This window comes from Echeneis naucrates, chromosome 9, assembly GCF_900963305.1.
Source record: "Echeneis naucrates chromosome 9, fEcheNa1.1, whole genome shotgun sequence".
Taxonomy (NCBI): Eukaryota; Metazoa; Chordata; class Actinopteri; order Carangiformes; family Echeneidae; genus Echeneis; species Echeneis naucrates.
In genome coordinates, this window is record NC_042519.1 from 12,169,972 (window position 1) to 12,184,083 (window position 14,112).

General features: G+C 42.1%; 1 protein-coding gene across 1 annotated transcript in view; it reads left to right on the plus strand.

Annotated features, from left to right (window-relative positions):
* Positions 1–4,149: 4,149 nt before the first annotated feature.
* LOC115048437 (proprotein convertase subtilisin/kexin type 5-like) overlaps positions 4,150–14,112 on the plus strand; it is a 65,079-nt gene continuing 55,116 nt past the window's right edge. The window contains exons 1-2 of the mRNA XM_029509885.1: positions 4,150–4,884; positions 9,179–9,283. Coding sequence (XP_029365745.1) covers positions 4,705–4,884; positions 9,179–9,283 — 285 coding nt within the window. The 5' untranslated portion in view covers positions 4,150–4,704. The remainder of the gene's footprint in view (positions 4,885–9,178; positions 9,284–14,112) is intronic.

Below are 14,112 nucleotides of genomic sequence, written 5' to 3' on the forward strand. Positions count from 1 at the left end.
AGCCTTTGCAAACTGATATGGGAAAGATTAATGCGTATAAAGATATTGGCATGCTGGCGTGACTTCTTCGCTGTAGACACAATCAATGCAAACAAACAGGGTGATCATTTAGCTATTCATTTTTACAGCATGCCATCTGAATTATATTCCTTCTTCACTCTTGCCTGAATATCTGTTTATCAAAAAATGTAAAGGTTGTGACACTGATTTGCAACATTGAGTGCAGTGTAGCAGCTTAATTTCCACAATCTCTACTGTTCATTTTCCTTCATTCAAAGTGAAATGAACATTTTCAGTAATCTGGTTTCCATGTGCGCGCCCTCTAAGAGGTGTTAAAGCCAGTTGGCCATATGGTGGCCCAGCTTGAGCGAGACACTGGTGGCTCTCTGATTACACCGAATCCATCATAACATAATGATCATTTTTCCCCATTAAATACGTGTTCTGTGATGCTGATGATAAACTTTTACTCATGAAATAATGTGCAATGAAAAGTAGCATTATCTTTCAGTATGAAAATGTAGTGGTTTTAATGACATGCGTTTGCACAGGAATGAATTCCTACAGTAACTATCCCATTCATTAAGACGGGACAAAAATGCATTCATGTAGAACAATTGTGAATGGACGTGGAAAGACAATGGTATGTTTTTGAAGTGACGCCATGATGTCACCCCATGTTTTGGTTTACCATAGCCCCTTTTGCCATTTTGAAAAAAAAAATAGTGGAGGTGGAGTGAATTAACAGTTTCATGGTATCACTGCCTTTGAATGTAGTTCAGTCATTGTGATAGAATTTTTTTGTTTGACCCCATTCTGAGTTTTGGAAATAATTTTTACATCATGATTTAAGTTCACCAGGTGAATTCCCTACATTCAAATGTTACATGTTGAAATATTGGATGCATCTCCAGAATGTTTCAAGATCAATGAAGTTTATATCAATGAGAGAAACCCAAAATGAATGTGGTCTATTTGGGCAATGTTTCAGGTACCTTGCTTTAAAATACAGAAGAGTTTATTATTGTACAATATAGTAATCTTGCTTGTGAAAGCTAATGTGATGTGCTAAGGAACAGATAACAGGAAGTTCTGAAATGTTGTGTGTGTATTTTTATCAGTCACCGCCAGATGGCAATATATAACCATATGTCTTAGGAAGTCATTTGCTGAGTCTACTGAGGAGGACTGAGATATGGGGGACCAAGTATACTGTAAAAAGTCTAAAACACATTGAATATTCAGACTCAGGCCTTTTCCATTAAACCCGGCACACTATTCTTATTCATTCTCATTTAACTTCTTATGAACTGTTTTAAGATAATAAAACATTTCCATGCTGAACAACCACCATAAAAATGAGAATTCACATTACTCACGAATGTGTATAGTGTGTAGCGCTATCTAACCTTTGTCTGTATCTCCCCCTCTTACATCTCTTTCCATTAAATGTGGTGTGAGGCTGGAGTCTAGTGAATATAACCTTGTTATGTGGCTGACGGTGGGGGGGTGGGATACAGAGCGGAGAGGATGGAAAGTGGAAAGTTGGTGAGTGGCAGGTGCTATTGTTGCATACGTGTTGGAGCCTACAGCAACAAGGTCATAGGTCAAAGTGAAGTTGAAAGGTCAACCCTAACTCCCAGGAAGCCCACCCAGTGAGAAGCAGTCAGGAAGAGTGATGGGCCTAAGGAAGTAACTGAAGTAGCAGAGAGGTGAGAGTAGGAGAGACGGGAGTAAATACAAGTGGCCAAAACGCACTCCAAAAAAGACAGACTTGAAAATAGTGGATTTAAACTCTTTCTTTTAAAATGTGATATATGAAGTTGCAACAAATAGGGATCTGGAAATTGATGTGTAAGGGAGAACAAAAAGGGATCACTAAAAAGCCCTGATCACTAAACAGTGGTATACGGAGAAGCGAGGAAATGCAATTGCTGATGGGTAATTGCAAGATACATTTAAATGCAAGAGGGGTGCACATGTTTGATAACACTCCTGTCTTGATGGGAAAAGAAAATCATGTGGGAGGTTCCCTCTGGAAGTGTTGGGCTTGATTTTAAATGAACAAATTAGCTGTGGCCTTTGTGAATAAAGCTACTTGGATGCGGTTTCCTACTGGGGCCTTCCATTGTTGTGTATCATGGGGACTGTGTGCAGTTTTTTCCAAGTTGTGTTTGGCCTAAATACACGATGCACCCTGTTATTTCATTGAAAAGGGACAGGAATGCACACAGGAATGCCCCTCGGAGTGTTTGTTGACACTCGTGACTGCTCTGCTCTCAGATGTTGACAAAGGCGTTTTGTTGGGGTTCACTCGGTTCGCTCCCTGGAGAAACTTGGGAAGCTGTGAGGCTGTCACACAAGATATCGCGACAATTTGAATCTGAATGGAAATTGGGGGCTGTGATGCTCAAGACAGTCTCGTGACCTGGGTACTTGATTTAGACCTTCAAATCAATTTCTCCTGTGTTAATCTCTTCTCAGTTTTTTTTTCTTCATTGAATTACAAGGCCTTCCATCCAGCTGAATAGAGAACAATCACTTGGTGTTTTTTTTTTCCATTCCTCCCTTTCATCTCCATCTGGGGGACCATAAGATGTTCTTGTCCCCTTGCTTGTTGTGAGATGTGACAGCAGGGTCCATTCAGTGAGAAATTGGCTGCAATTAGTGAAATTATGCTGATCTTCACTTGTGTCCCATGTAGAACAGAGTTTTGGCTGTGCACCGAGACACGCCAGGAAAATGCTGCAAAACTAAAACCTATCAATCAACAAAGGCTTAGAATGAAAGACTCAACTGCAGATAATACCAGGCACATTCCAAAATGAAAGCGATTAGTCAGCTGTGACCGCCGCTGCGATGGGAGGCATGACATCTAAAGATTCATTGATGAAGGCAAAACATGCAATACTGCCTGTATGAATGGCAGAAGGCCTAATTGGCAGTGATTGACGCCCAAACGAGCCATACAGTAAGATTATCTGTGAGGTTGGTGACGATATAAGAGTTAAACAGCCAAGTTCCACTTATAGCCAGGATTACTAACCCTAACCCTAACCCTCTGTTTTCCCCAAACATCTATTTAAAGCACATAAATTGATAGAAAGATAGGTAAATACTTTATTTATCCAGGGAGAAATTCAACAATATGTTGCTCACATACGTATATCAGTCGCACAATAAACTAAAAGACATGAAGACAAAAATGCGCAGTGAAGAAAAAACTGTAAGAAGAAGAAATGTAAGCTACCCTGTTAAAGTTTAAATCACAACAGTCTCAATGACAAAATAATAAAACGGATAAAGCTGGAAGAGATTTCTGCGTTTTATATATTGTTTTCATATCCGGGGAAGTTTCTCACTGTATGATAACTTAAGTAGAGGTCATAGTTTGCACAACTTTACATTGGTATGTTTATGTCAATATTGCCCAAGAGTCTTACAAGGCTCGCATTCAACAGCAGATTTCAAGGTGTGGAAAGGGGGAGTAGTATCCAAAATGACATCCATCCACTTGTTAAGCGGTGGACTATTTAAAGGGAATTTGAGGGGAAAATCTCCTCTACCATTCCTACAAGGATTCAAATTCCATTTACCTTGAATTCACTGGTTTGTTGTTTCTATGGAAAAACATTCACTCATTTTTTTTTAATCCGGTATATGCTTTCTTAAATGTGTAACACATAATAAAACTACAACTTAATCCACTTCAGTGTGTCTTTCTAAATATTTAGCATACCTACTTGTTTTCTGGACACCGTGTCTCATTAACACTGAGGCCAAAAAAAGAAAAAAACTGTTTAAAGATAATTCAAATATATCGTTTGTGGGACGTAAACTTTATCATGAATATTTATCCACGTGAATAAGGTGGATTAAACGGGGTGCGTTTCTTTAATACACTTTGGGGTCCCGGTTGCGTCGTAGAAATGTCGGAAATAGTGACACAAACGGGGGAATGCGGGCGTTAATATGATATCATTTAATGGAGGACACCCTTGAACCCCCCCCCAAAGGAGAGAGGGGCCTGCCGGGCGGGCGGAGTGTCTTTAAGACCCAGCGGAGCTCGGCGCGGAAACCCCGCGGCTTTAGTTGTTTCTACTCCTCACGGTGTCAGCTAGTTATTTGCGGGGAGGCGCTGTAGCCATTTCGCCACATGAAAGCCCGATGAGCTGAACAACCAACATCCGAGTTTTACACGGAGACGAGGAACCCGCCTGGAGGAGCTCCCCCTCCCGCGCGCGCGCGTGCGAGCGAGAACGAACACACACACGCACACGCACGTCCATGCGAAGTCGCGCGCTAAGACGCGCGGCGCACAGACACGAGCACTTCCTCCTCCTCCTGGAAAAGAGAGAGAGACAGAGAGAGAGAGAGAGAGAGAGAGAGAGCGGGCACACGAAACGCAAACTTCCAACTCTCCCATGTGGAAAGCAGCGGTTTGAGGATAAGGGACATTTTTCCTTCTCGGGGCCACGCTCCCACCCCCTCTCTCCCTCCCTCTCCCCGTGTGTGTGCGTGTGTGCGTGCGTGTGTGTGTGAGTGTGTGTGTGCTGGTGTTTTTTGGTTTGTTTGGGTTTTTTTTTTCTTGCCCGCAGAGTTGTATTTCTATGAGAGTCCGGCTCGGGTGAGAAGAGAAGTTTGGTTGTTTGGCTGGTCGGCTGAGGAGGAGGAGAAGAGTCGGGTGAACAAAGTAAGGGGAAGATGGTCCGCACCGCCGCCTGGAGAAGGAGCTTGTTGTGCGTCCTGGTGCTCAGTCTCGGCTTTGCGTCCCCGCCGTGCAAAGCTCGGATTTACACCAACCACTGGGCGGTGAGGATAGCCGGGGGACCCGAGGTGGCCGAGCGGATAGCGGAAAAATATGGCTATAGGAATATGGGACAGGTAGGTTTCCTCCCGCTCCATCTAAAGTTGCCTCTTGATTGTGTGTCACTGTGATTTATCGCCGGCGTCAGCTGGTGGAAGCGGGTCAAACCGAGTTATTTTATTTTGTTGTTGTCTTCGCTGACCCGACGGGCAAGCCAGACGGGGCGGGGGTCAAACGCCAAAGGTCTGAGGTCCAGACCCGGGCCGTGGAGCTCATGTGTCGGGGAACAAAGGGAGGAGACCGGAGCAGGATGGCACAACAGGTGCCTGCTCGCCGTGTTTCCGCCGGGCAGGGAGCTCATGTGCTCGGCGGCGTTGACGCACTCAGAGACTTCGCGCTGTTTGCTTCATGTTGTTGGAAATTACTCCCAAGAAGTCCACAGTCCAAAGTGATACTAGTTTTCTTCTCTCTCAATTTTGTAGTACCGTGTTTGTGCCATATCCTGTAATGATTTGACCCCCCCACCACCTACCGGACTGCTCCTATTATTTAATTGAGAACTTGGCAATGTTTTTTTTTTTATTTTTTTATTCAGTTATTTGTTTGTTTATTTACACAAGCAAGTCAAATTGAGGTTTTCATTTTACGCTTTTCTGTTCATATTCCACAGTTTTCTCCCTGTGAGTGTAATCTTGTCTTGGTCCATAACCAGGTCTGCTGGGTCAGCTCTTTTTACACAGTGGCTTAAATCTTCAGTAGATGCTGCCATAGTTTTTGTCAGCATTCACCAGTTGATGGCTTTAAGGTGTTGTCCTTCTGGCTTTCCCCAGTAAAGGTGGAGTATCACAAGATAAAATATTAAAGTACATAAGTTATATTTCACTATAACAAGCTGGGTTTATGTTTTACAGCTTTCATTTTAAATATTCATGAAGTATTTGCGTTTCCTTGGTGCATAAGACCCCTCAATATTCACCGCGTCTGACAGGTATAAGGCCAAATGCATGGGCTGGTCCTTAGCAGAGCTTAAAATGAATCAAAGCCACAGCTGTAACAAATATGCAGCAATGTGAGATGTGATCTGTCATACAGTCTCTCTTGATCTGATGCCATTTAAGTAAACAGCACAAGTCTACACTGATTGAGAAAGAGCAGCTCATCTGGTCACATGGGGAAATGAGTTTAGAGGCAAGTCCTGTGCTCTTTGTGGATCCACAAACGTGGACCTCACACATGCTCCAGAGTATCGCCACCAAAATATGTGGATAGTTCAAGCCTGCACTTGCCAGTGCTCGATACGAAGACAGCATGGAACAGAGCAGGGCATTCTGACAGGTTGTTGTGGGGTAGCCTAGTCAACAGCTATTGAACCCCCCTCCTTCCTCGCCTCATCCAGCCCGCCCACCCACTATACTCCCCAGAGAGCAGGCCTTAATGGCCTCGTTTATCCCCTCTCTTTGACAGGAACTAATGTGTGGAGTCCTCCCCCCTTTCCATAGGAATTCCCCTGTGGAGTGTAGTGTCGCCCCCAACCCCCACCATTCGCCCTAATTTCCATCTCAATATGGGGCGTTCATTGGACTTTGACACCTCATAGACACGATTTTTTTACTTCACTTCCTGGTTTTGGGGTCAGCTCAAAGCTGCTCCCGTGGGAGCGATAACAGCACACTCTGGTTTCCTAATGTGAACTTTGACATCACCACCCCTGCCATTCATATCAGTCAGCACTGGTGTATATAATAGGATATTAAACTCATAAAGGGAGATGAATGGCTGCACTTTTCTTTGCAGTTAGGTTGTATTGCAAACAGTGATAGCACATAGTAAGAGGGCTTTCCAATTTTATATCAGGATTGAATTGTAAAAAACTGTTGTTGATATGACTTCTACATAAGAAGCGGTTTTAAGATGTGAAGGGAAGCAAAGTAGATGAGGAGAGAAAATGGGTGGAGAAAATGAGACAGAGGGAAAATATAGTCTTCCTGACAGGGATGGAAAGAGGAGAACGGACAAAGATAAGCACACAGTGAGAGATGGAGGGAGGAGGGAGTGAAAGAAGGGGCGATAGATGGACGGATGGATGAAAAGACTTGGCATGGAGTGAGAGAGCACCTTGTTGGAGAATTCTGGGTAATCCTCTTAACCATGGAGCCCCCTTTCCAGCCTAAGATACCGGCCCAAATTGAGTCTAAATCAGCTGACAAGGCCTCGGATGTGGAGATCATACTGTTGTTTTGGAGAGATGGGGGAAGACTTTGATGCGTTGGAAGGGAACGCAGTACTCTGAAGCCAGACATGGACAGGAAGTGGTTGCATCAGTAAGAAGTTATGAGATTCTTTTGTACAGGTTGGACAGTTCTTGCAGGCATCAGGCCAACAGGGTGTTGTTGTTGGAGACTGCCATGCAAAGTACAGCGTCAAGATTAATATTTATCTGGGTTTCAACAAATGCCTCATACATGCTGACCATCTTTATCCAAGAAAATTTTCCAAATGTCTCTGACTCACAATCTGTAGTTCATGGCATTTCGTGACGTTTTGCTTTGTCGACATTAATTAACTTCTTGTCCTGTGTCATTTGGGGTGATGGTTATTGGGGTTAGAGCGATGGAGTAAAAAAGTTAGTGAAGATTATTCTTGGCTGTGACACTGTCAAATAAAATAAAGACAATCTTATCAACAGCTTGCCTTGATCTGCCCACATTTGTATACGACTCCAAATAAGGGCACTAAATATTTTATCAGTATTGCCCTTGATGTCACTGCAACCATACCATTGTAATAAGACTGCAGGCTGTGTAACATCTAACAATAAGTTTGTCAACAAGGGTTTTTACATTTTATTCACATTTTTGAAGACATGCACTCTTTTGACTGTGCAATGGCAGAATCCTGCTGTGTGTGTGATCTCTTCATGCACAATCGCTCGTGTCATGCTTGTCTTTGTCCAGTAGTTAAATGTGTACATGCAGGACTAGGCTAAACCAAGCTTGTTCAGTCACCTGTAACTCGCTTGTCTTACTTCGCATAGAGAATAATTTCCACAAAGAAAACTTTATAAGTGACTGTCAAGTGAATCTGAAGTTTACTGCTTTTGATAAAGAACCGTGTGAATCACTGAAGTGCAAGTGGTTTCATCTCACAAATTTGTTACAACATAATTTCCAGCAACTGAAGATTACGTTGCATCTATGATTCATTGCGTGGGTTTTTTGCGTCAGTATTAAATTTCAGTTGACTGAACCCTGCATGACCATCAAAACACATGTTGTCATAACTACAAGAGTAACATCTGAAGTCCTATTTGTAGACTTCTGTTGAGGAGAAAAATAGGTGGAGGAGATGCATAGCAACTGTATATACGTGGTACAACCTGAAGAAGTGTTGAATCTATGATAAAGGTTGTAAAGTGTTTCAGTTTAATTTGTCTAAATGGGTAAGTTCAGAGAAGTGCTGTAGTGAAAACCCTGATTAGGTTTTTACCTCTGTGTAGAGCTTCTTTATTTACAGACACTCCTAGAGGGAAGGGTGGCTGCTAATGGTAGTGCAGATGTTCGGTAGATTAAATAGACAATGGCGGCATGATATGTTGAGACCTGTTTACACTATGAGAAGCATCTATAGTGCTGCTTATTATAAAAGAACATTTCACTGATATGTTGCATTCTTTATAATTTGATTACCGAAGACCTCTATCATCTGCTACGACAAACGTAGCAGATGATAGATGACATCGTCCTAAAGTTTGAGGATCCAGCTAGGCTTGTTGGTGCTTTGTTACATACATCAATTTTCATCAGTTTCTAAATGTGTGTGCATTTGCATACACACTGAGTTGAAAGCTGATGTAATGGACACTGTAGCCACGGATCAGTGACACACCACAGGACCCTTGGCAGCCATGACAGTTTGATCATCTGAGGGATTGTATGGTCTTTATCAATTATTAAAGGTAATCACCGTCCAGCAGCTTGCCGTCTGTCTATCACTATCTGTTTGTCAATCCACTCGCTTTCTCAGCTATGTAATTCAAAGGCTTTTGTTTGACTTGTTTTGTTGTTTTAGGTCATGTTTGTTTTTCTTTTCTCTGACAGTTTTTAAGAGCACAACAAAATTTTATCTTTTACTTTAGAAAGAGCATGTATGCCAGCATCAAACAAAACAGTTTGGCTGCGACGGTTGTTGTCCACAACAGTATACCCTGCACAATAATTACTGTAGTATCACATCTGTGTTTTTGTAATGCTTATTGCAGAGGAAAAAAATACTTAATTCCTTAACTACACAAATGATGTATAGTGAGGCAAGACGAATGGGTTTTGAAATGAGTAGCTACATATTTCCTAAGTCTGTGTCTGTGTTTTGCAGATTGGGGACCTGAAAGACCACTATCACTTCTTCCACAGTCGAACCATCAAGCGGTCGACTTTGTCCAGCCGTGGACGCCATAGTTTCATTTCTATGGAGCCCAAGGTAAGCTTGTTGTACTGTTTTATGAATTGTGCGTTTAAAATCAAAGATGTTTTGTATATGGACACTTTAAATGCTTTGACAAGGCAATCAGTGATTTGCTTTAATGTTATGGATATGACTCAGCTGTCATCATGGGACTTAAGTGTGGAAGTTGGGTAATTACATGCTGTTATTGGGCCACAAGGAAACAAAACCAGTTGATGAATATCCTGAGATACAGGCAAAAAATTTGGGAAAGGAATTGAACCTGTCAAAATTAAAATCAGGCACATAATAACTATAGTGTTGAATGTGTTTTTGCTACCATTTTTTTTTTTGGAAACTTAGTAAAGGAATGTTCACTTATTTTATCTGTATGATGCGGTCAACTCAATTACAACATGATTAGGACAGACCCATGAATGTGTTTATAAGGCCTCACAGTTTGTGCACATTAGAGCAAAAAGGCCAAGCCATGACCGCTCAGACACAGGCTTGTGTTGAGGCACAGATCTGGTGGAAGTATACAAAAACAATCTGTTGCTCTGATAGTTCCCAAGAGCACAAAGGCCTCAATAATTCACAAGTGTAAGAAGTTTGGACTAACTTCAGGACTCCTCCTAGAATTTACTGTGTGGCCAAACGCAACAATTGACAAGAAAGGCCTTGGTAAGTGAGGTGAACAAGACTACAAGGGTCACCCTGGCTGAGTTTCAGAGATCCAAGAGCTAGGGTGATTCTGCGGGACAAGGACATAGAGCCTGGTCAGGGTTAAAGGGGAAAGCTTTACGGCAGAGAAACACTTAATGAAAATCTGATCCAGAGTGCTGAGGGACAGGGCCTAGGGTTCGCCTCCCGATAGGACAATGGCCCAATGAACACAGCCAAGAGAAAACATGAGTGACCGAGGGAAGGCAGAGCATTGACTTGAAACAAATAAAACATCTTTTGAGAAACCGGAAAATGACTGTCAACTGATGATCCCCATCCTATCTGACAGAGCTTGAGCAGATCTTCAGACTACCTTCTATTATCAGAAATGTGCATGATACACAAGCTGGATGGGTAGTGTTGCAAAAAAAGGTCTGACCAGTTAATTGGATCTGATAAATGTTCAGAGAAAAGACATGTTCCCCAAACAGAAGTTTATAGAAACCCATTTCTGTTACAACAGTAGCTGATATCCCGAAACTAACTTGCGTGGCAGGTTAATTGGATCCTAACTAGCTATCTGTCTGGTTTCAGACTTTAATTAGACCCAAAAAATTGTATTTTCTTGTCAAGTTTTGCCTTATTGCATCAAGGCCAAGGACTAAATAAGAAAATGATTTATTTGTTAGAACTTAAGCTATTGTCTCTTTTTCAGGAGGGTCAGGAAATGGCTTCTGAAATATAGGCTCTAAGCTTGGAAAGTATCTTAGTCAGCTGAGCTATGTTTTCTTTTTGGTTTGCATGAAATGGCTTTTCCGCTACCAGTGTACCAGATTATGAAACCCATGGCTGACGAAGCCTGAACACAACAAACATCAAAATACAGAGGATGGCTTGCTAAATCAAACTTGTGCCTTTTGTGTGTGGAATACTGAAGTGGACAGGTTGGTCATTATATGAAACACAAAACAAGACATAACTCTCCTTTCCTTTACAGTGGAACTTAACATATCCAATTAATGTCAGTTTTAAAAAACAAAGTCTTGGACTGACCCTATGGCTGAGTGAGTAGAACATTCAGAGGATGCAATTCCCCGGTTTGACACCTGGCTGGTTGGACTCTTTCCTGCATTTCATTCCCCTTCTCTCTGTCCTCATACACATACACCAGCATCACTGGTGTATGTGTATGAGGACTGAAGAATGGATTTAAGCACATGTCAGTCTGTTTGTATCTGTGCATGCACATGAATGCATGCTGACTGCTGAGGAATGATAATGATGTATCAAAGTGATTATATGGTGAAGGAATGGAAAGACAAGTGAGCAAAATAAAGATAGATAAGACAGTGCCTGTCACCTTCTGTTATGCACTTATCTTGTTGTCCTCTAGCTCATTGTTCTTTTCAATTTTCTTCCTTTTCTGCCTGTCTTTCTTTGTGCTTTTTTTTTTTGCTACGCTCAGCTTTTTTGTCCGTCTGTTGTCCTTACCTGCCATCCCATTTCTTTTCTCCTCCTTGGACTTGCTCTCCTATCTTCTTCTTTTTAGTATTGCTTTACTACTCATCCCCCTCCCTCTGTCTTTGCTTCTCTTGCTCTCTCAGGCCTGACACTGTGCCATGGTGGTGGAAGGTTTGTGTCATGATGCCAGCTGGCTGAGAGACTGAGATTTTAGAAGACTAGATCAGAGGGGAGAGGTTAAATGAGAGAAAGGAGAAAGGGAGCTATTAAAACTGAAGGGGAGTGAAGAGGAGGGGAAGAGAGAATGGAAGAGGGAAAAGATGGATTAGAGAAACCATACAGAGAGAAAACAGAGTGGAAAGGAATGGAGCTGTCAGTGTTTCACAACCTTAGTTTTTATCTTGTCAGTGCAATCTGCGGACCTTTCTGTGGGTCGGTAAGCAACATGACGGCTGGCCTGCCACTTTGGCGGTCTGGCATTCTGCTAATGATGTTTTGCAATCAGTTTTTTTTAATAATGACAACCGCGTGTGTATGTGTGCGTGCGATTGAGAGTGCGAATGAGTCAGATGGGTGTAGCGGTGCCACGAAAGATGCATCCTGCCATCCACAGTACTCATTGGCACACCTGTTACCATGGTGATGGAGCACAGCACAGATTACTGCTTTATGGCATCCTCCGAACCACAACGTCACTTGCTACTTAGGTCAAAGATGTTTTTTCAACGCTGGTAAAGGACTAAAGTGAAGGCCATTGATTCCTTCATGAAACTGCTCTTTTAAAAGACTTTCATACATTAAATTACAAATGATTATCCTGTAATGGGCTTATTATTGACCAGTATTTCTTATTCCCTTGATCAAACAATGAGGGCTAACTAACCTAATAGTAAGAAGTTGCATAGACCCAATAATGAAGTTGTTTGAAGTCCTCACGGCTTCACGTTTAAACATCAAGAAGATATAGGAAAATCTTTGTACTTTTCACATATTGTTGTTTGTACAATATTGTAACTGTAACAGATCAGAAAATATCTCCATAAAAATCCTGTTAATCAATCAATGAGATAGACAAAGTAATAAAATATCCTGTGGCATAGACAGATCTGTTAGTGAGCAGATCTCCTCTCTGTCTGAAACAGCACTCAGCTTGCACCTTGCACAGCTATGCTGACGTCAAACTGTGACTTATTCATACTGGGAGTTCCAAACAGCATGAACAGCCGCAGCCTTTTTTTTTCTTTTTTTTTGTAGCTCTGCACTGTTATTAGATTTTTGTGTAACCAAAGTTCTAGTATCCACAGCCTGCTTTGCCTGAAATCTATTTTGAGTAATTTCAAGTTTACTGTAAACAACAATTACAGAGGTTGTTTCTCCTTTTTGGAGTGCCCGTTTGAAGCCTGGGCAAAGATTAGTGGAGAGAGAAGACTGCTGAAGTCCTTTTGTGGCTGCATATCCATGCCGTTCTGTTGCAGGAGGGTGGCTTCCAGTCACTCGCACTTAGCAAGACTCATGTTTACTTGAAGTCATTTATCCACACATGTGCAAGAAAACTGCGAGCCAGGGGTTGGCCATAGCCAAGTGAGTGAGTCCTCACTGGGATAGCCTGAAATGAAAAATGGTTGTGATTACAAAAGGAAGGTTCTGTTTCAGTGTTTTGATATTTGAGTTTCAGGCTTTTAGAAATGAAGGCTCATAATTAATTATGTAAATACTGAATCAGTTAAATAATAGTAATGAGATGAATTAGTAAGATTTGCTAACATTGATATTTTATGTAATGATAAGATGAGCTTGTATTAAATTACTTAACAAAAAAGGGAAAGCCTGCTCACTATTTTCCATGGTAACTCAGAATTGTTTACATGACTCAGCTTTATCCATGAGGTGGATACAAGGACCCCCAAAACATTGAAGTAGAAACAGTACCAATGGAGCTTATGCACCTGTCAGGAACTTTGGGGTAATACGCACAAGCACTGATATTATGAAACCCTTGTTAGTTTCAGGTACAAATTTCCATGAAGACTGAATGTGTGTGAAATTTCACTATAGATTCCTCAATAATATTTTGCCTTAAATCAGTTATTATATGAACTGTTAGGAGTTGACGCCCTGAGGCGAGCACCTACAGCTGGTCAGCACAGCACCCCAGGGCTCAAGCCGTCTGCAAGACTGTGTGCTGTGTTTGGGCTGAGTCTGTGAATTGCTCTTTAGAGAGTAGAGGAACTGGCTGTATTTGTCAGTCTGAAGGTCTTTATGGGAGTTCTGCTACACCAGCCTTTGACCCTTTTTTAAAATCTCTTCTTTTGCCTGTGACTCAAAAAGGGTCTCAAAAACAGCAGTTAAAGGGGATCAATTTGTTTCCATTTGTTCTATTGAAGTGAACTCTTCCCCACTTTTCCCTGGTTACTGACCCAGCCAGCAAGAGCCACCTGCAAACCCTTACACAGAGAGCAAATGGGAGAGAGGGAGGGAGGGAGGGAGGGAGAGAGAGAGAGGTTGGAGTGGGAACAGGAGAGAAAGACAAGCAATTTTAGAAAAAAAATTGGCACCTGCTGAGAACGAGGCAGATGAAGGAGTGAGACAAGAATAGTGAAGGAGTAAGAGGAGAGAGGAGGATCACGAAGATGTAGGTACAGGCGCTAGAAAATTCCTCTGCTCCATCAAGCTGGAGTTAAATGGATGGAGCAATTCCATTGTCACGCCTCAGAGCCTGTCGGTGTATTGGCACTGGA